The sequence below is a fragment of the Coccinella septempunctata genome, chromosome 5 (assembly GCF_907165205.1).
Source record: "Coccinella septempunctata chromosome 5, icCocSept1.1, whole genome shotgun sequence".
Taxonomy (NCBI): domain Eukaryota; kingdom Metazoa; phylum Arthropoda; class Insecta; order Coleoptera; family Coccinellidae; genus Coccinella; species Coccinella septempunctata.
Window position 1 is genome coordinate 38,396,772 of NC_058193.1, and position 23,390 is coordinate 38,420,161.

At 39.1% G+C, this 23,390-nt stretch overlaps 5 protein-coding genes across 7 annotated transcripts; 1 reads left to right on the plus strand and 4 right to left on the minus strand.

The window, feature by feature from the left end:
• Positions 1-35: 35 nt before the first annotated feature.
• On the minus strand, positions 36-5,344 carry LOC123314381. 2 transcript variants are annotated; one of them, XM_044899650.1, is made up of 9 exons: positions 5,074-5,344; positions 4,721-4,798; positions 4,146-4,480; positions 4,025-4,088; positions 3,171-3,244; positions 3,000-3,112; positions 2,745-2,927; positions 572-2,685; positions 36-490 (listed from the first exon to the last, which is right to left on the minus strand). In XM_044899650.1, the coding sequence occupies exons 2-9, from the start codon at positions 4,776-4,778 to the stop codon at positions 390-392; spliced, it is 3,042 nt and encodes a 1,013-aa protein (XP_044755585.1). In that variant the 5' UTR covers positions 4,779-4,798; positions 5,074-5,344; the 3' UTR covers positions 36-389. The 2 variants fall into 2 exon arrangements, with proteins under 2 accessions (XP_044755585.1, XP_044755586.1); XM_044899651.1 differs by lacking the exon at positions 5,074-5,344 and adding an exon at positions 4,917-5,041.
• Positions 5,345-5,901: 557 nt separating this feature from the next.
• Positions 5,902-8,981, minus strand: LOC123314382 (E3 ubiquitin-protein ligase COP1-like). The gene is made up of 2 exons (XM_044899652.1): positions 8,527-8,981; positions 5,902-8,117 (listed from the first exon to the last, which is right to left on the minus strand). Exon 2 carries the CDS (start codon positions 8,110-8,112, stop codon positions 6,136-6,138), a length of 1,977 nt encoding a protein of 658 aa, XP_044755587.1. The 5' UTR covers positions 8,113-8,117; positions 8,527-8,981; the 3' UTR covers positions 5,902-6,135.
• A 252-nt stretch (positions 8,982-9,233) lies between these two features.
• LOC123314383 (negative elongation factor A) lies at positions 9,234-12,340 on the minus strand. The gene is made up of 7 exons (XM_044899653.1): positions 12,070-12,340; positions 11,630-11,884; positions 11,392-11,569; positions 11,148-11,333; positions 10,940-11,089; positions 10,408-10,751; positions 9,234-10,205 (listed from the first exon to the last, which is right to left on the minus strand). Exons 1-7 carry the CDS (start codon positions 12,277-12,279, stop codon positions 9,885-9,887), a joined length of 1,644 nt encoding a protein of 547 aa, XP_044755588.1. The 5' UTR covers positions 12,280-12,340; the 3' UTR covers positions 9,234-9,884.
• A 1,689-nt stretch (positions 12,341-14,029) lies between these two features.
• LOC123314571 (mitoferrin-1) lies at positions 14,030-20,712 on the plus strand. 2 transcript variants are annotated; one of them, XM_044899923.1, is made up of 6 exons: positions 14,030-14,314; positions 14,883-15,102; positions 17,052-17,108; positions 17,576-17,924; positions 18,135-18,542; positions 20,079-20,712. In XM_044899923.1, exons 1-5 carry the CDS (start codon positions 14,198-14,200, stop codon positions 18,496-18,498), a joined length of 1,107 nt encoding a protein of 368 aa, XP_044755858.1. In that variant the 5' UTR covers positions 14,030-14,197; the 3' UTR covers positions 18,499-18,542; positions 20,079-20,712. The 2 variants fall into 2 exon arrangements, with proteins under 2 accessions (XP_044755858.1, XP_044755857.1); XM_044899922.1 differs by having other exon boundaries at positions 18,135-20,712.
• On the minus strand, positions 20,699-23,376 carry LOC123314569 (transcription initiation factor TFIID subunit 4-like). Its single transcript, XM_044899919.1, has 14 exons — positions 23,213-23,376; positions 22,941-23,151; positions 22,774-22,886; positions 22,686-22,715; positions 22,586-22,630; positions 22,244-22,532; positions 22,162-22,186; positions 22,016-22,111; positions 21,773-21,961; positions 21,532-21,716; positions 21,296-21,477; positions 21,180-21,242; positions 20,930-21,127; positions 20,699-20,877 (listed from the first exon to the last, which is right to left on the minus strand). Exons 1-14 carry the CDS (start codon positions 23,280-23,282, stop codon positions 20,747-20,749), a joined length of 1,827 nt encoding a protein of 608 aa, XP_044755854.1. The 5' UTR covers positions 23,283-23,376; the 3' UTR covers positions 20,699-20,746.
• Between the last annotated feature and the right edge of the window lie 14 nt (positions 23,377-23,390).

Genomic DNA, 23,390 nt, shown 5'->3' on the forward strand with positions numbered 1-23,390 from the left:
TCAAAGGAGATTTGGGATAACAAATAAACTCAGTATAAAAATTCAACTTACTTTATTTATTCATTTTCATACAATATTCAGCTTACCTCAATAACTGAAATGAGCTAAATAATTTACATATTATAAATAAAGTAGATGATTGAATCAAGAAGAACTTATAACATGATCTCTTACATATAATATATACACTTTTTTTTTGAAAAATATTGCATTTCTATGTCTCATATAAATGCACGCTTATATACTGCTCCAAAGATATAACCAAAGTTGGGAAACAGATTTTCGTAATAAATAAACTATTCAATCCATTAATAGGTTGCTCCTGGCATCACTCACGAATTCTTAATATCTTACATCATAATAACAGTACATAAAAAAGATGATGGCCGTTACTTCTCCAATTCCTGCCAACTCGCATATTCTTCAGCGGTAACCGGCGTTACTACAAGATTTCCGTCGGGTAACATCACCATAACTTTCGGAGTGCCGCCTAAAACAGAATAAAAAGTCCAAAATAACGAAACAATGAGCAACTTGTCAAAAATATGATGACAAGTGACAGATGACTAACCTGGACTAGGTGGTACAGCCTTAACGAATTGTGCTACAACCTCCGGTTGCGTGTCTGGTTCGGTCTTGATCGTGAGCGGTTCCTGAGTATTCGTCTGAGCCTCTCCTAGGTTACCCTCCAGACCTTCAGTCTGCTGCATCGGCATCTCGGCGCCCTCCATCATCGTGGCCACCTGCGCGGCGGCGCCCTCTTCTTGAGCCTCCTGATTCTCCTCCTGGCCCGTACTTTCGCTGGTGACCAACAGGCATTGCTGCTGCCCGTCCGGACCCTGAGTGATCAAGATGGTTTGGCCCTGTTCGTTCTGACCCGCCACCTGGTACACTGTGCCGTCGTCACCGGTGATGAATATGGGCGCTTCGCCGTCGCCCAAGGCGGCGAAAGACGAGATGTCCGCCTCCGGGTTGGCGGCGGCGGCGGAAGCGACGGCCATCGTCGCCTCTTGGGTCTCTTGTTGCGGCATCTCGACTTTCTGCATCATCTGCAAGTTCTCGGCGACGGGTTGCACCGGCAGGTCGTCGTCCATCAAGGACGGCATATTTATAACAGGTTTGGGCGTCTTCTGCACCACCGTCCTGACCATCGGCGCCGGCTTCCTGACCACGCTCGTCCTCTGATAGACTTTCGGCGACGACGAGGCCATCTTGTTCTGCGGCACGGGTCTCTTGTAGATCGTCGTACCGCCGATGTTACCGACCCTCTTGTTCACGTTGGTCTTCTGGTGGTGGTAAGTCTGTTTGATCAGACCTTCGTTCATTTTGGCGCCGGGGGACGACATGTACACCCGCTGTTGTTTGGGGTACACGGATTTCGGTTTGGTGCTGTAAGAGTTCCTCATGGCGGACGAGGATCTGACCAAAGGCGACGTCAGTTTCGGCGTCATCGCCGAATGTATGATCCTCTGGGGGGATTTCGTGTAAACCTGTCTCGTGTAGCCTTGCGGGGATTTGACGATGGATCTGGGTGATTGTAAGCTCCTCTCCAAGATTGTCGAGCTCCTGATGTTGGGGGAAATGACGAATTTCTGTTGTATCTTAGCCATCGGATTCGGTTCTCTCCTCACCTTCATCTGTTGTTCCATTCTGTGCGTTTCGGGTTTTTTCTCCTCGATACCGATCAAAGTCGGCTGTGTACCGAGTACGTCGGAGGTGGCGTCGCCCGGCATTCCCTCGCTCAAATCGGGTTTCAGATCGGCCTCGGTAATATCGGCGGCAGCCAATTTAACGATGTTATCCAGGGTGTTTTCCGAATTCTCCTTGTTATCTTCCGTGGTCGCTATTTCGGGTTCGGGCTCGTTCTCGGGATATTCGACGCCGGCTATCTTCCCGGTCGTCGGATCGAGGGTGAACTCTCCCGGCGGCTCTTCCGGTTCCGGCGGTATGATCTCGGCGGGGAATTCCAACTCCGGTAGTCCGCAGTCCGAGTCGTCGTCGGGCGCGGACTCTTTCACCTCGTCCATCTCGGACATCGAGTTGGATTTCTTCCTCTCGTCCAGTTTCGGTTCCAATTTCACCTTCGCCGTCGGATTCCGCACCAGCTTAGTCACCTTGTGCGATACCAACGACCTCTGGGAGGCGGCCGCGGCGGCGCCAGGCTTGGATTTCTGAGTCATATGGATAACCCTGTTGGCGGTTGCGCCGTCCTTCTTGACTATCCTTATGTGGGTCTGTCCGATCCTGGGCGCGACCTTGACCACCGCCTGTCCGCCGCTTGCCGCTATTTTGGAAGTCTTGGAATCGAGCTTGATTATTCCTGCCGTTTTCGACATGATATATACACCGGAACTCAGGGAAGGCAGTTGCTTCTGGTTGATCCGAACGACACCTTGAGCGTCCGGTATCAGAACGTTGTTGGGTAGTTTCTTCCCGGCTAAACCGTTGGAACTGTTGTGTTTTATTAGTGACGTCTTTTTCGGCCTTTCCTCGTCGTCGTCGTCTATACTATCGTCTGAATCTTCCTCCAGTTTCATCCTTTTTTCGAATGACATGTCGTCGCTGTCTTCGTCTAAATGTATTCTCTTCCTGCTCTCTTTCGAGTCCTCGTTGTCTGAACCGCCTTCGCCCAACCATCTTTTGACTTGATGCAACGCTTTCTTCTTGCTACTTCTCTGAGGACGCCTGCGAAAATAAATCGTTAGAAGGAACCCTAAGTACCTTAAATATTTCCAATAGTTTACCTTCCCATTCCGTAATCTACAGATTCGTCATCGGTTTTGACTTCAGTCTTTACCTTTGACAGCTTGACTGCTTCTTCGGCCAGTTTCTTCCTTTCTTTCTCCATCTTCAATTTTTCCTCGAAAACATTTATGAGTGCCTTACATCCCGACAAATGCTCCATCGGTTCCCAAGAACATTGTGACCTACAAAAATCGTCATCATAAAAACACTCTAAATAAATAAATACACAAATTATGATTAAAACTTTCACTCACTCATCCCAATTTTCCCATTTAACTTTGTATTCCCAGGTTTTCTTCTTCGCATTAAACCTCTTTCCTACTATGGATTCAACAACATATTCATTGAGTTCTTCCTTCGGTACGTCCTAAAAAAATCAATTCTGAATAAAGAGAATATTCCAAAATATTTTATATGCTACTTACATTCTCAACACCTGGTGGATCGCTCAACTTTGGCGATTTAGTTGGTGCTTGTTTGTGCGTAGAGTTTTTTGTTTCTGAAATGAAAACATTAAGAAATAATTGTTCACTGGAACTTTTTTTCAGTATCCCATTAATAAATCATTTGATCAAACTGTACCATCAGCTTCAGAACTTTCTTTAGTTTCTTCCTCCATTCTTGTCTCCACAGATTGGGAATCAGATTCCACTTCCATTATTCCTTTTTGAGTTTTTTTTTCAATTATTTCAGTTGATCAAATTCAAATCCAATAAAATGGGTATTAAAGTAATAATGTCAAATTCGCTTAGCAACCAATTCATATGTTACTTGAAAAGGAAAATGGAAATCTTTTTACTATTATTGACGATGTGAAATTCCATGTATTTGTTGAAGAAATGCAAATTTGGGCAAGATAGAGCCTGGGACTGTAGTGTCATGTGACGGCTACCTAAATTTTAGGTTATAAAATAAGGAGAAGAATCAGTCCATCCTTTCAATTTGGATCAGGATTTTGATTGTGTCGTTTTGAAGAGAAATATTTCGCGAATAAAGCTGCGAGTTTAAGCTGGTTAAATTGAGGCTCGAACTCCAACAAACCGCAACATAAGAAACTTGTTCAATTCGGACACTCACGCCATCTATTCTTAACTCTACCAATTAATAATAATATTTTTTATTTTGTTAATCGCCATCAACACTCAACATTTCATATCATTTTCTGTGAATCAATACTGAAACCAAGTTGTCTATTCCGATTGTACCTTACAAAGTACTCTACCGATGATGAGAAAAGCAAAACCAATTTGAAGTAACTTAAAATGTATAATTCACCTACCTTTTTCATGATGATTCAGTTCATTTTCTGTTAAATCTAACGGATCCTTCTCTTCTTCTCTTTTCTAGAACAATTAACAGAATAGAATCGAAAATAAAACGAAACTCCTCACTTCACTCACCACTTTGAATTTTACTTCTTGCATTTTAGCTACACGTATCTTGTTCAAACTGAGTATAGTTTGACCTCCGGCAATCCACATATCTTTTTCATCTTGAGGTAATTTACACCATTTCTGATACATTTGCCACATTCCTATACTTTTATCTTTCTCGCTACTTTTCCATAAGCAAAACGCCCAAGTTAGGGCTTTATCATCATTCTCACATTGTATAGAAACTGTAGACCCTTGGCATTTGTTACTCTTATGGGTATTATATTCCTCAATGAAATGAAAAACTGTGTGACATGTGCCACATATAAGAACATCTAGCTTTCCATATTCTGATTGAGCATCTGAAATAAATGAATAAGATTACCACTAATCGTACTAATGACCAAATGCATCACTAATTCAGGGATAGAAACTTGATTCAAGTATGTTTTCTAATCAGTTGGACTTATATGATTATAAACAATAATTACTTCATCAACTAGATAAACATAACAATGAAAATGTACAAAATAACAAGCAACTACGTAATTCGAAATGGTCTTTTGTTATCAATTAGCAGCTGTATTTCAATTATTCTTTACCTTTAATCAAAGTAGCATCTTTTGCTAAACTGAGCGGGTCTGCCAACCCTTCTTCCATTTTGTCCGTTTATCGTCAATCTGAAAGTAAGAATTTGTACTTTTCGCACTAGTAATGAAATATGGATGTATTATATGTATTTGAACAAAATCATGTTATTCCATGAAATTATCAAATTTAGCGCCAAAAAATCATTACCATCCACATGAAATATAGAAACGAAGCCTACAAAATGGCTGTTACTCTGTGGCAGAAACAACAGAATTTTCTGTAGGCAGATAATTTACCAACTCATGAAAAACAATTTTTATTTTGGACATCGTTTTGTCAAAAAAATTAAATAGACAATTCTAACCTTCCACAAATCAGGTATTTGATTAATATGGCCTACACTTCTTCAACTGTCACAAAAGCAATCTGAACTGCACCTTATCAAAATTCACAATAACCACGTTCAGAAAGGGCAGCAAGACGACTGTGCTGCCACCACGCCTGTCAATTTCGGTATCAGCATACACAAGCTTCTTTTCATTCGAGACGAAAGGAATTAATAAACGATTAAAAAATCTGGCGGTCATAGGAATTAATGACAAAACGCGTACTAAATGAAAGCAGTACAATTCGTAGTTCTAACGCATAATGAACAGAATAATTCGAAGAGAAGCCAATCAAATTTTGTACTTATTTCCGACTTTGAACGAAAACACACGAGAAACGGCATTTTATGCAAGAGAATCTCGAGAAAGAATGTTATCGGTCGGTTTGGCACATCAATAATGAGAATGTCGGTTATTACTGACGAATGTTTCATCTATTTAATGACCCTGCAATCGGTACTTGATGTTTCCTAAATTTCTTTGCCTCTGAATTATCCCCCAACCGTAAAATAAATGAATGACTAACCAACATTTTTTTACGATTTGAATTACATAATTTAACGATTCCAACAAGCCTTTTCTGACCTTTGGTTTATTTCAGTTCGATAATTTCATTATTATCAATTCAAGAGTTCCATTTTCTGAAAATTTTACCTTTCAACTTGTATTCTGGCAGAAACAGGATTTGTGATTTCTCTAGAATGGTTATTCATTAAAATTAGGTTATTCTGAACATTAACCAGTGTGGAGGCAGTTTGAGGAAAGCCAAAATAAATATTAAAAAAATATTTGGAAAATTGTCAAAGTGTACTTCATATGTATATTTCAATTTAATCACAGATAAGTGAGAGTATTTGTAAATTTAGAATGAATATCTCAATAACTTCTTTGAATCCATATTGTAAAAATGATATGGAATTGCCATTACCTTCTGCAAGGGGAATAAATACTTTCAACATCAATAATATACTTGGGCACATCGATTCAGGGAAAAAAAGTTCAACGCAGTTGAATAACACAAAACTTCTAGCATCAAGTGTCTACACTAACTGAAGTATATTTATTATTCCTTGGCTATTTGCAGCTACTATAACATTAGAGTTTTGCTTCCAGCACACAGCCGAAACAAATTCATTAACATCATCTTCCCTCCGTTCCTGTTCTAAAACACCTTGCACAGAAGTAAATTTGTACTTAAAAAGCATCTGACTCAACCCTTTATAATAAACATAAAGAGAATTATTTTCCGATCCACAAGCTACGTAATCACCGTTTGTAGCAAGACCAACAAAGTTCTTCTCGTTGATGTGGCCCACGAAGGATCTTGTGCAGTTTGGAGCGTTAATATTCCACATTTTCAGTTGCGAATCGGTAGAAGCCGACACGATTTCGTCACTATTCAAAAATTTCACATAACTGACGGCCTTTTTGTGACCCTTAAATATCATCAAAGCTTCCTTCATGTTCCTCAAGTCGTAATAATGTACACAGTGATCGGCACTGCCAAATGCTAGATTCCGGGAACTTTTCGGGTGAAATTTCACGCAGCATACGTTGGCTTTGGCTTCCAGAGTAGCGATTGAATGTTCACTGTTCAGAGAATAAAGTTTAACTCTTGCGTCATCGGAGCCTGAAGCTATCAATCTAGTATCCATCTCGTTGAAATCCACACTCCAACAACGTTTTTCGTGTTCTTGGTAAGTCTTTGTTCTTTGCCCGGTTGAAGCGTCCCATATTGTTACAGTACCTTCATAATCGCTCGATGCTAAGGTGCTTTTATGGTAACTATTCCAACTAACACAGGATATTTTGGATTTGCACACCATCTCGATGCAAGGATAATGTATGTCTATGGTATCATTCAGAATTGAATTATAATCAAACACTTGTATTCTCTTGGTAACACCGGCGATGGCGAAGAATTCATTATCTTTATCAAACTCAATACTCGAAACAATGGATGGGTTACAAAAAATTTTGTTGGAGTAGTCTATAGACGTGAGTAGTACTAAAGAATTGAACCTCGAAAATTTTATCAGATTCTCCCTGAATTCATCCAAACCCTTGCTTAATTCACTACTGGTTCTAGTTGATTTGTCTGTGTGCTCTTTCCCAAAGTATACTTCTTTGGATCTCGTTGCGAAGTAGCTGCCAACAAAATCATCAAAATGAGCATACATCCGTCTCCTCCTAGCTGCTAAAGAACTACTTATAGTATTAGACGAACTATCAACCCCACTGATTTTATCATTGCTAGATGTAGAAGTAGATATATTATCGATTAAGCTCAGCATTTCTTTCTTCATAGCATTAACCGCAGCTGGTGCCACATTCTCAGAGGCATTCGACACAGTCCTCTCTATATCTTCAAAAGTAGGACATTTCTTATGAACCTCATCCAACTTTTTTATAACTTCTTCTACATCGACTTCGATCATTGCAATCTCCTTCACAATTTGATCTTGCTGTTCTTTCTTCTGCTTCAACAGATGTCTCAAGAACTCCAGCAACAAACGGTTCTGAGCCGCACATGACTCCGCTTCAAGTAGCTGTTTCCTCTGGGTCAAAACTTCCAACATTACATTGACATCTGGCAGTGTTAAATTTTGCGATTCAGCAGCAACGAAATCTCTTAAACCATCTGCTGAAAATTCAGTTGAGCTATGGTTCGAACCTACAGATTCCAATCCATTAATTCTAAGTTTGTGCTTTTTAATCAATTCGCTTAGTGCAAAGTTGGGAAAGATCATCTCTAAACTTGTGATTGAGTTATTACATTGGGGACAACGCTTGCAAGATTCTATCGACTTGACAATACAATCGTAACAAAAAGTATGGCCACATTTGGTTATATGGGCTTCTTCTATCAAATTCAGACAAATTGGGCATGATAGATCTGGGTTCCGTTCTTCCTGAAATCGCTGTCTTTTAGGAGTACGTAGCGAAGAACGATGTGAAGGAATGTTTGATCCTCTCTGACTCGAAGGTGAATTATTTCCATCGTAATTGGTCGCCATTACTCCTGCAAAGACAAGGATTTACACTTCTTATTTGTGTATTGAATGACATCGATTGATTGGGAAAACAAATTGATTTCATAAACAAGTTTTGGATTTTGTTGATATCTACATGGAATAGCACTACTGAAAGCAATTAATCTACCTATTAATCTTACAGAAAGGTTTGAGAACATGTGGAAAATGTGTGAAGGTAATCATGGTTGAAATATTTCCTAAGGAAATGAAGCCTTCATTCCAAACGACTACTCTGATGAAAGGAGGACTTTTAACTCTCAAAGTTAGAAAAAAAAAAAACTGAATATTATCAATTGATACACAGTTTGACTACCTAATCAACATGTTGATAATTCAAGCAGTATACATGGAAGAAAAGCAGAAGTTTATTGAATGAACTGAGGGGAGATATCTTACCTTAAACGAAAAATACAGTTGAATTCCTCCTATCACTTATATTGCAACAAATACCACACATATATTGAAATTCGCACATCACCTACATTTCAACTAACTTGTGAAAAATATATCTCCCGACTAAATAAAAAAAATATTGCGACTGTGATACACAACCTCAAATACCTTCCCGTGTTAAAATAATTCATTATTTTTGTCTGAATTCGATATACTCATAATTAAAAACCCAAACATCAACTTTCCACGGGAAGTATGTGAACTTGACATAATTTCGTCGGTGTTGAAAATAATTAACAGGTACCAACACTCACAAGTGAAATTGTGATGAAGTTTTGATAGGGCAATTTTTCTCTAGACCGGTGATATTTTTCTGCGAGGGAATCGATACCAAGGAAAAGTGGGAAATAAGGAAGAAATTATAATTCGATACGGAGAACGGTAAAAATAATGGATTCATGACAGTTTCAATTATAAAATCAAGGGGGTTAGGTTATGCACAAACTATTTGGGGTAGGTTGAAAATAGGGATTTGGGTTTTTCTGTCATTATGATACCTATCAATTTAATTTGATTTCAAGATATTTTTTACTGAAATCATAAATTTCTTAACATCCTAGTTGGCTGTTCAGCCATAGCCTACCAGTAGGTTTCACGACAGGTTGTTCATCTGATAACTTTGGGGGTTAGTTGGACCAAAATAATAGCCGTTTATAAAATAATAATCTTTATTTTATAACAATTTGTATAAATATCTTCAAAATGACGTCGTCTCGATACCGCAAATTCTTCGCTATCGGGGACGACAAGATGGCTGAACATTTTGAGGTTATAAAATTGCCGATGTTAAAATCGCGTCGCAATGAAAGCTTTTTCGAACCTGAGGGTTTCAGAATTGGCAATGTATCCATTAACTAAATCAAAGTATGTACAAATATAACAAGATCAATAATTTTTCTTCTAAATATCCAACTGAATACAATCTCATATGTACAAATTAATAAAATGATTCTACAAATAACAAGTTAATCATTTGCGAATTTCATTCAAGTCTTTTCTGTGTATTTATATTTTGTACAAAAAGAGAATTATTATATAATCGATTTGTTAGTTTTTTTGCCTTAATGATATAGAGTCTAACAATTTATCATGAAACATCGTGTATATATCTCATAAAAAAAATCTTGGAAGAATACGATATTTTGCGATACATTTAGAATGTACTAATTCATGGAGCAACACCCTCTTACTGACTTCACCCTTCATCAGGAGTTTGCTACAACAACACAACTTTTATGAGTGAAGGGGTGTTTAACAGCTATCGTTTCATATGCCCGTTTAATCTCCAAGCTCGATCATTATCAGACATAAGCGGTAGCCTGAGCGTTTTGCGTCACCGGTTCGACAACATTCTCTATATGTCTGTACTTCTTTATCCGTTTCCATTCCCCGTTGTTGTAATTCATCTGGAAATGCGTCTCCACCATCATCGTCAGATAACTCGCGTCGGATTGAAGCACGTTTTCTTGGTCCTCGGAAAGCTTTATTGTCACTATGTTACCCAGATGGGGACAGGGGTTGTCTCGCGATCCGGCCATAAAACCAAGAATGAGTGCTTTCTCCGGGCGCGTAACTTTGTTTGCAGTTCGGAACATATCCTGAGCCTCCAGCATTTGCTCCCTCTTGAAAAACAAAAAAGAAATAATCCCTCTGACAGATAGTGTCAAGTGTCAAGTTTGAAGGATGTCGCATAACCTATCAATTTTCGACAGATGTTGCCACATCTTTCAATCGACAATTTTTACTGAAGATGGAAAAACACTAGATGTGGAAAATTTATCTACAGGAAATATTAAGGGGGAGTAAACTGATCTTTCAACTAACCGTCAATGCCAATCCTCTCTTCTGCAGAGCGCTGGCCGGCTGCTGAGGAGTGTGAATTCGTATGTGCGTAACGGTGGATTGGTTCTGCATCGGCCTCTGCGTCACTATGTTGGGAGCAGGTATCTGCCCTACAACGGTGAACGTCTGTTGGTCTGCCACTATGGTCCTTTGTCCAACAGGCGTGGTCGCCAGAAGTGGCGGTACCGGTCGCAATGAGGTAGTGGTAGTGAATTGGGTGACAGCCGGAGGAGCCGGAGCGCTCTGGACAGTTACAGCTGGTGGTACCTGGGTCACAGGTACAACCACTGTCGGTTGAGCTGTAACTTGAGGTGTAGCCGGGGCCGCTGATTCAAAAATATCAATTAAATTCATTTTTAACACTCTAAATATGCAATATTCATCAAGGATGCGCAGAAATAAATTTCTATGACCACAGTGGTCATAGAATATTTTTAGGTTAAATTGATGAAAGAATGAGATAGCTACAGTAAAAATATTACATTTGAGAAGAAATACAAATTAATTTTTTTACCTGTTGGTTGAACCGTGGGTTGGGGTGTTGCCGGAGCATATGTGGGAGCAGCGCCCAGTCCAGACGCATAATCTGGAGTAGAACCTGTTGTAACTGGAGGACTTTGTACAGCAGGCGTTTCGGTTGCCACTTTCTTTGCACTCTCCATTTCTAAAATATAAATTCGGAAAATAGAAAAATTTCAGATCCACAAAAAAAAAGAACCTACCTTGCAACCTTTTTCGTTTTTTGGCGGTAGCGAATCCTATAGGCTGATCTGCAATGTCTAACATTTTCACTCCACCTTCTTTCCTACCGGCCGGAGGTCTGATCGGCTGGGGCCTGTTGTTTAATCCTGACGATATTGGTCTAAAGCCGGTTGAAGGAACTCTGCTAGGTATGCCTTTCAAGGGTGCTGAGAAATTGGTATGTTGTCAGAAATGAACGTGGAAAAATATAAGAAGAAAACTTACTGGTATCAGTCATTTTCCGTGGCATTCCTCGAGATCGCACTGGTACAACTGGAGCAGACGACTTTTTGAGATTAGATGCTGCATCCATTGATTTTTGCAATAATTCAGTTCGTAACACCGCAGATTTCTGCTTTTTCCTAAGTGTAAAATGTTTTAAAGGTTCTTGCCTGTTTCCCACCTATAATGTATCATACAATAACATCATCCCAATAGTCGTTTTTCTATTACTTATACATACCACAGAAACAAGTGCGGATTTGTTTAAATAATGGCATTCCATTGGTAACATAACAGTTTCCAACTGTTTCCTTATCAATTTTCTCAGATCGTTCACTAAATCTGTTACTATAGGCTTGACTTCTTCCAAATCTGATATTTCTGTATTCAACGAGCCAGTCGAGGGATAAGTTTTCAATGCTTCTGCTAACATTGCTACCCATAGTTCTGAATCTTGGACTGCTACGTCTAATATAGACTCGAGTTCCAATTTCCACTAAAAATTAAATTATCGACTTAACTTCACTATTGAAGATTTATACAAACAAATTCATTATTTATGAATAAAACATTTCTTGGACTAATATGCTCGGTAATATTTGCATCGATTATATTGTATAATGCATTGCTTTTCATATTCAAAAATTAATAGCTATATAAACAACAAACAAATGTTTGTACCTCTTCCAAATTCCTACGCGGAATGTGAAAGAAACTTAGTAACAACTTCAATTTAACTTGTGTCTGAAGGTCTGGGAAACAATCTTTTATATTTCGTAGAACTTCTACGTTCAATTGTGAACATATTGAGCCGCCAGTCCAGGAATCGTTCGAAATACCGAGTTTATTATGTAGCCACAAACTCGTATCACTATCACGCACATTCGCCATCTTGACGATTACTGACTGATAATAAATAATGTCAAGTCAAATTTGTCAAACATCCTCATGCCATGGCATAGAATATTGGAGTACAGAACGTCAAACTTTTTTTTCTTCTCCTGTGCTTCACTAAAGAGGAACTCTTTGGCTTTACCATCTTCACATCAAACAAACAGCTGAGAACACACCACCCCGTATCAGGAATGGGTAGTCTTCTAATTATAATATGATAATCTATTACTTTTGCTCTTTTCGAACAGACCTTATTTGAAACAAAAATTAATTTCTGTGAGTGCTTTAAAAAGTTTGATAATGGCGCCATATTCATAAATTTAAATTGTGACAAAGAACAATCATAGCTGGCAGCAGAATTTCGGAAATATAAGGCGGCAAACAAAAAAATCATCCATTCGATGAACTAATTCACAAATTTATACCAACTTTTAGGATAAAATTGTTACGATTTTATGTATTTTTATTAGTAATACACATCCATTTCCATTATCTTACTATCGCAAATAAATATTACCAATCTTGAAGAAAACTGATCACACCTATTTTCAGTATTTTCAGATAAAACCACTAATCATCTCATAATTTGAATGATGACAAAGAAATTATCTTTCAGATCTTTCACGTAACCGATAAGATAACAAATGTTACTGAAAAAGGAACACGTAAAATGATAATTTGAAAACTCAGCGAATATGAAGAGACCCTTCTTCCTGCATCCATCTAATTTCGGAAATTCTTTGTATTTCTCAGTCTGAGATACACTTCATTCCCACGAACAAAATGAAATAATTTCGTCAAAGAACTCATATGAATAAAATTAAATCACATTAGGAGATTATAATTTCTCAGCAGGTTTTTATACCACAGTCCCAGTAACACTACACACGTCATCATAAATATGCACATTTTTTGTGCATTATGTAAGATTTAAATGAATTATCTGATGAAAATAGTAGATGCGGATGACCTTGAAACAAAATTATTTATTTTGTTCTAAATATTACTCAAAAGTGATCGTCGCTTTCTGAGATGATATGGTCTTTGTTGAGTGTGAAACATTTATTCAATGTAGAAGAATACCATTCTTAATAATAATTTCAATTAATTTATGGCATCTGTTCGATTAGGGAAATATTTCTCAAATCAGAATCCCAAATTCACTATCTATGGTACCATTGGCGTACAGCTTTACTGATGTTGAAAAAAGTTTTCAGTTTAGGTTGATTAATGATATGATGATCTTATACATTTTTATTGATTGCATTCGAACATTTTTCGGACTGTAGACGCTCAGAGGATCAAAATTAAAATGATCTGATATGCATATCCAAAGCCTTGTCACTCTTCTCCGAACAGCTGTTCGGAAATGTTAACGACTAGTCGTTAACATTTTTTCACTCCTTGTTTAAAGTTTAATATAAGTTCATCTGTGTGAATGAGACTAGATTTACCCAGTGAGTGTCTGTGTTTTTTTTAACCGTGTGATAGCGTTTCATAAACAGTGGCTGAAGGGTGGACTATTTATCTCGATATTGAGAATGCTATCGAAACAGTATTGAAATTTGTAGGTGACTCATGACCACGTGAGTTGTATTTCAAGGGTTTTTCGAAAAAGGTGCCATATTTTGAGAATACCCAAAAACCCAAGCCCCCCTCGTTATCACGCTGCTGGTATCACTACCAACACCGATTGGTGGGCACATCGAACGCATGTCCCATATTTTTCTGTGGTGGGGAAACGAGTTTCTCGTATTTCTCGTTATTCATTGCGCTGGCGAGAGCGTGGTGTCACCCGTGTCCTAAATTTTCGTATTATTTTAACAGAAAACATCTTACAAAAAAAGTGTCAAACACGGAAGGGAACGGACTAGCTCGTAGTTTGAGTCAGAACAAAAAATATAAATAAACAAATATGAATCCTGATGATTATGAAGTTCTTCCAACTAATAATGTAGTTACGCATATGACTGCAGGTGCCATTGCCGGAGTTATGGAGCATTGCGTAATGTACCCCTTGGATTCAGTGAAAGTGAGTTTAAAATACGATTTTCGAAGAATTTGGACCTTTCTTCCATTAGAATCTCGGGGTTTTCTGGCTTAAATGGAGCTGTCATTTCGCCGTTTGAAGGTTAAGTTGAACGCGATCCTATTTTTAGGTTAGGATTCGTCAAAAGTCTCATCATTTTCGAATAGCTTCCAGGAAAACCTCAAGGCGAACGAATTATAATAACGACAATTTATTACCCTTGATTCGATAATTCCCTTCTTTGCTTTCATTCACTTTCAAATGGATGTCATCAATTTTGAAGATGGGCTTGATGAAAAAGATCAACCACTTCCCATCTGATCACATTCCAGTTGAAATCGAAAGTGACGATGGAAAACAAGAAAGGAAGTTACTTACGGAGACTGAATTTGTCAATCTGGTTTTCATTATTTATTCTAAAACCGCATTATAAGATATTTTCATTGATGTGGTTTAACTCAGATATGAACAAATGTAAACAGCCTTAAATAAAGAAATATGCTTGAAGAAAACACGTTCATTTATTTATTTACTTTGCAAGTTACAATTTTAAATTGAAATCCCTTTATAGACTCGAATGCAGTCCCTTTCACGAACAAATCAACATGGTATTATTGACACTTTCTACAGAATGGTAAAAAAAGAGGGACTCTTCAGGCCTGTCAGAGGTATGTCGGCTATGGTTGTTGGAGCAGGACCCTCTCATGCCCTTTACTTCAGCACATATGAATACATCAAAAATTCTCTAAGACAGAGAACGAATAGCACTCGGTATCATCCAGTTATTCATGGTGAGTGCCATTTATATTATCGACACCTTTATCAAATTGGATTTTAATGATCCCAATCAAGGAGCATTGTTTTATTTTTACAATTCATTCTTGCAATATAATGGTCCTTGGATAAGGAGTAGGAAAGAAGGAAGGAATTTTGAGTACAATGAACTCAAGTACTTAGCTACATTGTTTTCCTACATTGAAGCATCATTAAATGGATAGATATAATACTGTTAATGTTTAGGCACCGATCTATTCCAAAAAAATTTGTAAATGAATACTATTATTATGTTCACTGTGGTAGGAGATGATATTCATTCAGTTATGGAAAAAAATTATTTCATTTTGAAAATGTTTCATGAATTATTGAAATAATTCAGAATCATCCTATTGTCATTTGGTCTATTTCTCAGTAATTGTTCTGTGTGTATCTTTCACTCTTGTTCTAAAATCAAATATTTATTTTGCATCCATAGTGGAGAACCTTATCACTTCTAGATAATATATAGGACCTCCAATTACATTAGAATATGCTCTGATTGCATGATTTTGGATAGGATATTTCAGATTTCAATAGGAAATTCAAGGTGGCCAAAAAAACTATTCCTGATTTAACTAAATAATCCGAATTAGAGGATGAAATTTTTTCCATTGTAACCTTGGGGGTAACATGTGGTTTTTGTTGATGAAAGCAATAAAGGCTTAAAATTATTCAGTATATTTCAATAGGCGATACTAATTACTTCAGACTCGCAATATTTACATAAATATGCCAATATATCACGAACGTTTGATCAGCCTCACTCTTAAATTTGCTTACATTCATTTTCTTATCTCTTCCAGAAATAGCAGGTAGCAATATTCGAATTGCCGGATCTGAATCTAAACTATAACAGTTTGTAATTCTGGCGATGAAATTTTTCTAAAATAAAACAATCGTCGACGGAAAAGTTTATGATATCATTTATATTATTGCAAGTATATGTCTTGGGTTACGTAGGCTTTGGTTGATTGATATTCTGCCTCTAAACGTAGCGCGAAATTTTTTTTTTTATTGGATATGAATTGGTGATATCTTTTATGTAACGAATAAATATAGCTGTTGTTCTGGACATCCTGCTACAATAATCGAAAAAGCGAAGAATATTGGAAGGAACTATAGATTTATTCAATACTTGGGTTGAATTCCGTAATACTACTGTGGACCAAGTGAATATTAATTTCAGATATCGTTGAATGCGCGATTCCAACGTATTTCACATTATACGTTGACCTTGACACTGCCTAATTGTTGATTTTTATTTTGCCTTGATTAAAAACAATGCATCCGATTACTTGCGTCTTCCTAACGAAACCGTTGATTCTACTTTGTATTCCAACCGCCTTGTGCTATTTCGCCTGATGCTCCTGAACACATCCACGCTACGTTTTTCAAGATGGCGGCCCTGAGGGCGTACTAGAGAGAATGGCGACGATGATCATAAATTAATGTTGTTGAACGGCGTGAAAACCGACTGGAATTGAGGAAATCGAGCAAATGGCAAATGTTAATCGTATGCAGAGTTCGCGATTGTCGATTGTATGCATTCCGCGTACAATTTTCAATTGTGACGTCATCGCAGGCTTTCTTCCATATCGACTGAGACTGATTGAAGATGACACTGTGTCCAGATTTTCCACGGTCAAGGGGAATTACGTTTTTAATCGTGTATGCTCGATGCTGGAAAATCCGGACTTTGTAGAATGGAGCGAGAAGATGTTACGGTGGCCTGATGCAGGACAGTCTGCGCAGTTTCCGGTGGATTTCTCTCAACAAATGCTCGAAAAATAATAATTTCTCAATTTTTGGGCCATGTTCTGCTGTTATAGTAGATACTAGTAAGCCTAGTACTCGGGTCCTATATCCAGAACAAAATTTCACCCTCTGATTGACGAATTTTGAGTTTTTTTCTTGTTTTTTTCAGGTGCGGCCGGTTGCATAGCCACGTTACTACACGACGGTTTCATGAATCCCGCTGAAGGTAAGATACTATATAAGCTGATGGGTATCATTCGTGTAAACATCAATATTATGTATTTGTGTTTTTAAACACACGTTTATTTTGATGCGATTGTTGCACGCCATGAGCCACGACCTTCAATTTCTAGACGCGCATTACTATGTCAAGTCCACGGAAGTTTCTGATTTTGATCTTTATACAGGGTGGGGCGGAGCCTATGAGAAAAGAAAATGATAAAAACGGATTTATTTATTCGAATCAGTGGGGAATATCTCTAAAATCTCACTCTATTATCAGCTTAAATTTGATTTTCCACAGCCACTCGAAATGTCAGTAATTCTTGTCATCTGTCAATCTAACTTTCTGGTGGGGCTACCCCTTTTCGTAAGCCCAAAACTTGTTTCTGTCCAAATATTCGAAAAATGAATGGACTTTCCTCGACATAACCTCGAAAAATATCGCCGTAACGCCCTCTCGTCCTCTTCCAGTGATAAAGCAGCGGCTCCAGATGTCGAACTCCCCCTACAAGACGGCCCTGGAATGTCTCGTCAAGGTTTATCGGAAAGAGGGCGTCGCCGCCTTCTACAGGTCGTACACGACGCAGCTGACGATGAACGTGCCCTTTCAGTGTTTCCACTTCATAACCTACGAGTGGATGCAGAAGAAGATCAACAAAGAGGGCAAATACAACCCTTCGGCGCACATGATAAGCGGCGCTATCGCAGGCGCGGCCGCCGCCGCCATAACGACGCCCCTCGACGTGTGCAAGACGCTGCTCAACACGCAACAGGACGCCTCGGCTACCGGCCTGGTGCATGCCGTGAAGACGGTCTACAGGTGAGTGAGGAAATTGCTCCAAAGCCACAAGTGAAGTTTTAGGTTAGGTTAGGGTAGATTCTATGCTTCCTTTGATGTTCAACCGCTTCCGTTTTCTTATCTTTTACCTTCACTTGTGGCCATTTTTTTAATTTGAATTTATACAATTCTTGATCTTGGGATGAAGTAGTTGATTACGTGGTAGTTCAAGAGTCTCATTTTTATTTAAAGGCTGGGTGGGCCTACCGGCTACTTCAGAGGCATGCAGGCCCGCATAATGTACCAAATGCCGTCGACCGCCATCTGCTGGTCAACGTACGAGTTCTTCAAATACCTCCTGGAAGCCAAGGCCATAGCCTCGCCAGCCGTGACCGTTCTGGCGGAAGACGAGAACAGTCAATCGACGGCCAGGCCGGTCCTTCAAAATGAACCTTCGACTCCCGAAAAAACGACAATTATGAAACCGCGAGAACTGCCGTCGATAGCGTCGGGCACCGGTCTGTACGGCGCCCTGACCTTCAATACGATGCATACCTCCGAGGCCAATTTCAGCAGTAGGAGTAAAGGCACTGTGTTGGATTGTTCGCATACCTAGTGGTCGGATTCCCTTTTTATTTTTAAATTATATTGTTAAGACATGTGAGTATCCATGCCATTGATCGATCATTATATTGTTTTGTTGATTCTATCGAAAAAAAATATGTTTGATGTCTAACTTAGAAAAAGATGCTGGTTCATCTGATTCCATAGACGGATACGACTTAGACAAAAAGAACTTTTCGACAATATTCTGAGTAGAATACGTATGTTTTACCACTTTAGAGACAGAGGAAAAACCTTCGTTCTTCTTTAATTTCACAGGAATGCAGTGGAGCTCCGCTCATCCTGTTATTCGGTATTTTTTTATGGTCAAAATCTAAATTGCCTGTGAAATTGAATAAAAACTGTCATTTCGAATAATGGGAATTGCCGAAAATCATGTTGTTCGATTTCACCAACTAAATAAAGCTGTGATAAGTACTAAACTTCGGTCGGGGTGTAAATAAGAAAGGAAAACGATTGGTAAAGATTACAATCTCAATCTAATCAACCTACCGCAAACTATCATTCGAGATATTTCACAAAGTATATCTTGTACTAACAGTTAGTAGAAAATTTCTGAAAAGAGAAGTCGGTAACGAAAAAAACGGTTAGCTTTTATGTACACTTTTAAAAACAATATGTCTAACGGTAGGTCGATTAGATCCAGTGTTTTCGGAAGGGTAAAAATCATTCATTTCGTTTTTATGGTGTTGGAGTTGTATTTGTTGATATCCAACATTGTTCAAATTACTTAATTTCTAAATTCATTTATTACAATTTTTGATTGTTGAGATGGGAAAGAGAGGCGACACTTGTTATCGTTTACAGCATAATAATATATCAAATTATTTACGGCCAGTGACAGAAAGCTCGAGGAAAACTTGTTTGGACGAAGATCGAACTTTTTATCGAAAATCGAACATATCTTCGTTTATTTATGAATTTCGTTGGGGTTGATAGATGGAACGGGAACGTATTGATTAATACCTCTGATTTTCTCAGGTTCTGCGGTGAAATGTCAATATTGACTTTGTTTTTCGATATTCTTTAAGGTTATGTCACATTTTACTCGATTCACCGTTTTCTTAAGAACTTTCACAAGTGAATTCTGCACAAGTTCAAAGTTAATACAGATAACTTATCGGTAAAACTGGGTCAGCAAACTGTAGTTGCGAGTGAATCTAAAAATGGTTTTCATTGATCGGAGGTTAAGCAACAGAGCAGTGTCCTAGAATTTTTTTAATCTTTTAAAAATACCTCAGTTGTTTAGGGAGTTTGTTTCACAAAGGGAATTTTCGAAGTTAGTCGCTCTGTCAGATCCATTTCAGAGAATGAACGAAGAATGCTGATTTCGTAGTTCAAATCGGGTGCGAAAACAGTTAATGAAAAGTTGATATTTTTATATGGTAATCCACAATCGGCAGATTCTCCATCAAGAATGTATAAAGGACTAGATTGACATTTGTGAAGGACGAGTAACCTTAACCGTCAATTTTCCTAAGTTTCAAAACTTAGTTACTCTCCTCAGATGAAAATCTAGTCCGTACCTGCTTGTAAAATTCTACGTGAACCCTGTACATACATACTTTTCAGGAGAAAGAAATTCGAATCTTATCATTTCGTCAGCGGACATGGGCGAACAAATGAACTTGTTTAATGAACGAAAAACATTGTAGTCATATATATATACATATATAAAAATATTTTGATTTCTGTTATTCTGTCATTTACGAATGACACTTACTAGGCTGTGATAAAGTCCTTATCAGCTTTACGTATGATATTGACTTCGTTCAGATGGGAGTACTATCATATAGTGTTTTCAATTATTGTTCAGGAACGACGTGTTCAGACCCAGCGAGAGACCGGCAGAATCTCTAGGCCAGTGTTGATTTTAACCAGTTTAACGCAAATGAGAAAACCTCTTGTTGAAACTGCCAGGTGAATTAAGTGTTGTCAGCATTTTTCGTTTATTTTCCGATCTCCCGTTTTATTCGCCTTTGCATTTTTTATATTTAACGTTCGAAATGGATGTTTTAGAATGCCTAGAGACGAAACTGGTGTATCTTACGTAACGTTTTCTTTTTTGAAAATATTCTGAACACTCGTTTTCTACATTCATTGTGATAAGAGACATTGTCACTATATTACCTGTACATATTTAGTTTTGTCATATTTTTGTTTTAAAATTGTATGAATGAAACCTCATTAAATCTACTGAACGTTGCTTCGTCTTTTATTTACTCCACGATTTTATCACGTTAGTTGTAAACAATTGAATCGTCCGGGAATATTTCCGGTTGGACGGACCTCCAAGCGGCGAACATAACCTGACTTGGCGATCTGGCGACTTCTACGCTGTCTGCCATGTCTGACAGCGCGTACACATAACCTAAAAACAATAACGAATATGTTCATTTGACTCCAAAGACCTCGATACTCACCTGGGAACCAAGGGGGCGGTTGTGATCCTCTCAGTTGTACTCTAGAGCAGTATTGGAGCGGATTACAGTCGATGTAATATTCGATACCTTTGGCAACTTCTTCGTTCATCTGACCGACCTGGGTGGTTTCTAGTATGTTTGAAGCGTCCAAGTTCTCCCTCGGCATCGCTCCAATAGCTTCACTGGCCTCTGGCATATCTGACAAATAAAAGAATTGGAATGAACGCGTTCAGCCAGATGGAAGGCTTACCCATTTGCAGCCATGGAGGGCCTTCATCTGATATTGGTTTGTAGGGAGCCCATTTCTTCCTTTCTACAAAAAAATCCGTTTACTCTAATACATTTCGACTCGAATTAGGGAAAAACCTTTCTTCTTAGGCGGTTGGGGCGTCCTCATGGAATAAGAGAAATCGGGTGGTTTCTCCTCAGCTGTTTGGACGATAACAGACGTTTGTTCCATTTTTTGACTCAACATCTCCTCCTGTATAGTGTCAGGGACGTCGTTGACAGGTATGACAACGTCTCCGAGTGGACCAGGCGCGACAGAACTTCGAAACGTGTTAACATTAGTTCTAAGAGGACGATAACTTATTTTTATTCACCTTATATTCACCATAGCTGATGGTGCTTCTTCTGTACCACCTTCAGTGAACAGGGTATTGAATGTTGCTTCAGGATCTAGCTTCGGCTGCATGCTCTTGTCCAGAGCGTTTATCACTTTGGCCATCACTTCTGGAGAAGCTTCTGGTAACGGTTCATCTGCTGTTATTGGGGGTTGAATCACCGACTGGAAATGCAGACAGAGTAGGAGAAGAAATATTGGAACTTTTCCTGATGTATTACCTGCTCAAGAAGCGCAATGTTTTCCGGGCTCAACCTGAGCGCTTGAAGCCTTTTCTTCAAAGGATACCTTTCCGGAGATTGGTTAGCCAATTCCGGCGGGTTGATCCGCAGCGCGTTCTCCACGTCTTCTTTTTCTTCCTCCACCAGCTGGGACACTTGTTGGGGGTCCATCCCAAGCCCTGTGTCCAGCTGAAATCATAACTCTGATCAGTTCTCATATACGAACACTGCAAGCGGTACAACCTTAGTCGTTTCCCTTATTATGTTCTCGGTGGTCGCTTCGTAAGAAGCAGTTATATCCCTCTCGCTCACCACAGTCACTATTTCTTTCACTGGACCCTGTAAACGAATCATGAACGTTCAAAGCGAACACGAATCACGATACTTACCTGCGGTACAGGGAAATCTGGATTGCTGTAATAAATAATTGTGTTAAATTGTGCGACTTGGTTCGCAGATGCTGTAACTTACAGCTTTTGGACTTCCTCCTCCACTTGTGTGGTCTCCCCCGTTCGAGGGTCGGTTTCTATTGTCTTTATATTCCTGGAAACAACTTCCCCTTGCTTCGATCTTTCCACCCGTTTCTCCGTGATGACCTTTTGGAGAACTTGCTGAGGACCAGCTGGAGTCATGATCTGCTCCATCGCCGGGACTGTGGTCTTCTTGGCTGCTGTTGCTGTTATCCTCGACCCTTGAGGAGCTTTAGCCGCAGTCGCCTTCACCTGCAGAGCCACCTGTTTCCTCAAAACGGACGGAGGCGCTAAAATGATAACCTTATGGAGTCGTCCTCGCATCCAAGACCTTGCAACTTACGTATAGGCACAGCTGCTTGCGATTTTCTGGATCCGACTGGTGCTCCTGGATTCGAGTAATAAGATTGCTTATCATGGTGATACAAAATGAGAACACTTACCCATTTTTGGTTTGGCCACAGTTCTCGAGGCTGGAAAGATACGAAAGGGGATGAGTTTGTTTGTTGATCGAAACTGTGGAATTCGAACCTTTTGGGACTACGCTTTGGTCGGTCTTCATGGCTACCGATCTTTGGCCGGGTCCTTTGGTGACGGTAACTGTCGTTTTCGAAGCGATTTCTCTGGTTCCAGAGGATCCAGGCCTTAAAAAAAATATGGTGGTAATTTTTTTTTAATACGACGGTAAATGAGACTACCTTGATGATGGACCAGCCACTGGTTGCCCAGCTGGTCTGGCTGGTCCGGGGCCTGGTGGCCTGATTCCTGGTCGTGGTGGTCTGAAACCAATACCTGGAGGACCCAAGCCAGAGGAAGGGAGTGTAGAGCCAGGTCTTGGCAATCCAGATGGACTAGATCTTGAGGCAGGTATTCCTGCTGTGGGTGGAGCTAATGTCGATGAATGGGCAGCTGTTGAATACATAGTGCATTGACGACAAGATAATTCACATACAATTTTACTAATACAAACCTGGACCTGCACCGGGTCTGGGTATCCCAGAACGTACCGGCAAACCGGAGGGTTTTGGTAATCTAGACATTTTGGGTTTAAGGAAACGATAAATTTGAAATTACGAATTAGAATAAACGAATTGTCAGTTTTCGGATTGAAAATGTCACATATTCAGATTACTTGATTTACAACTCCT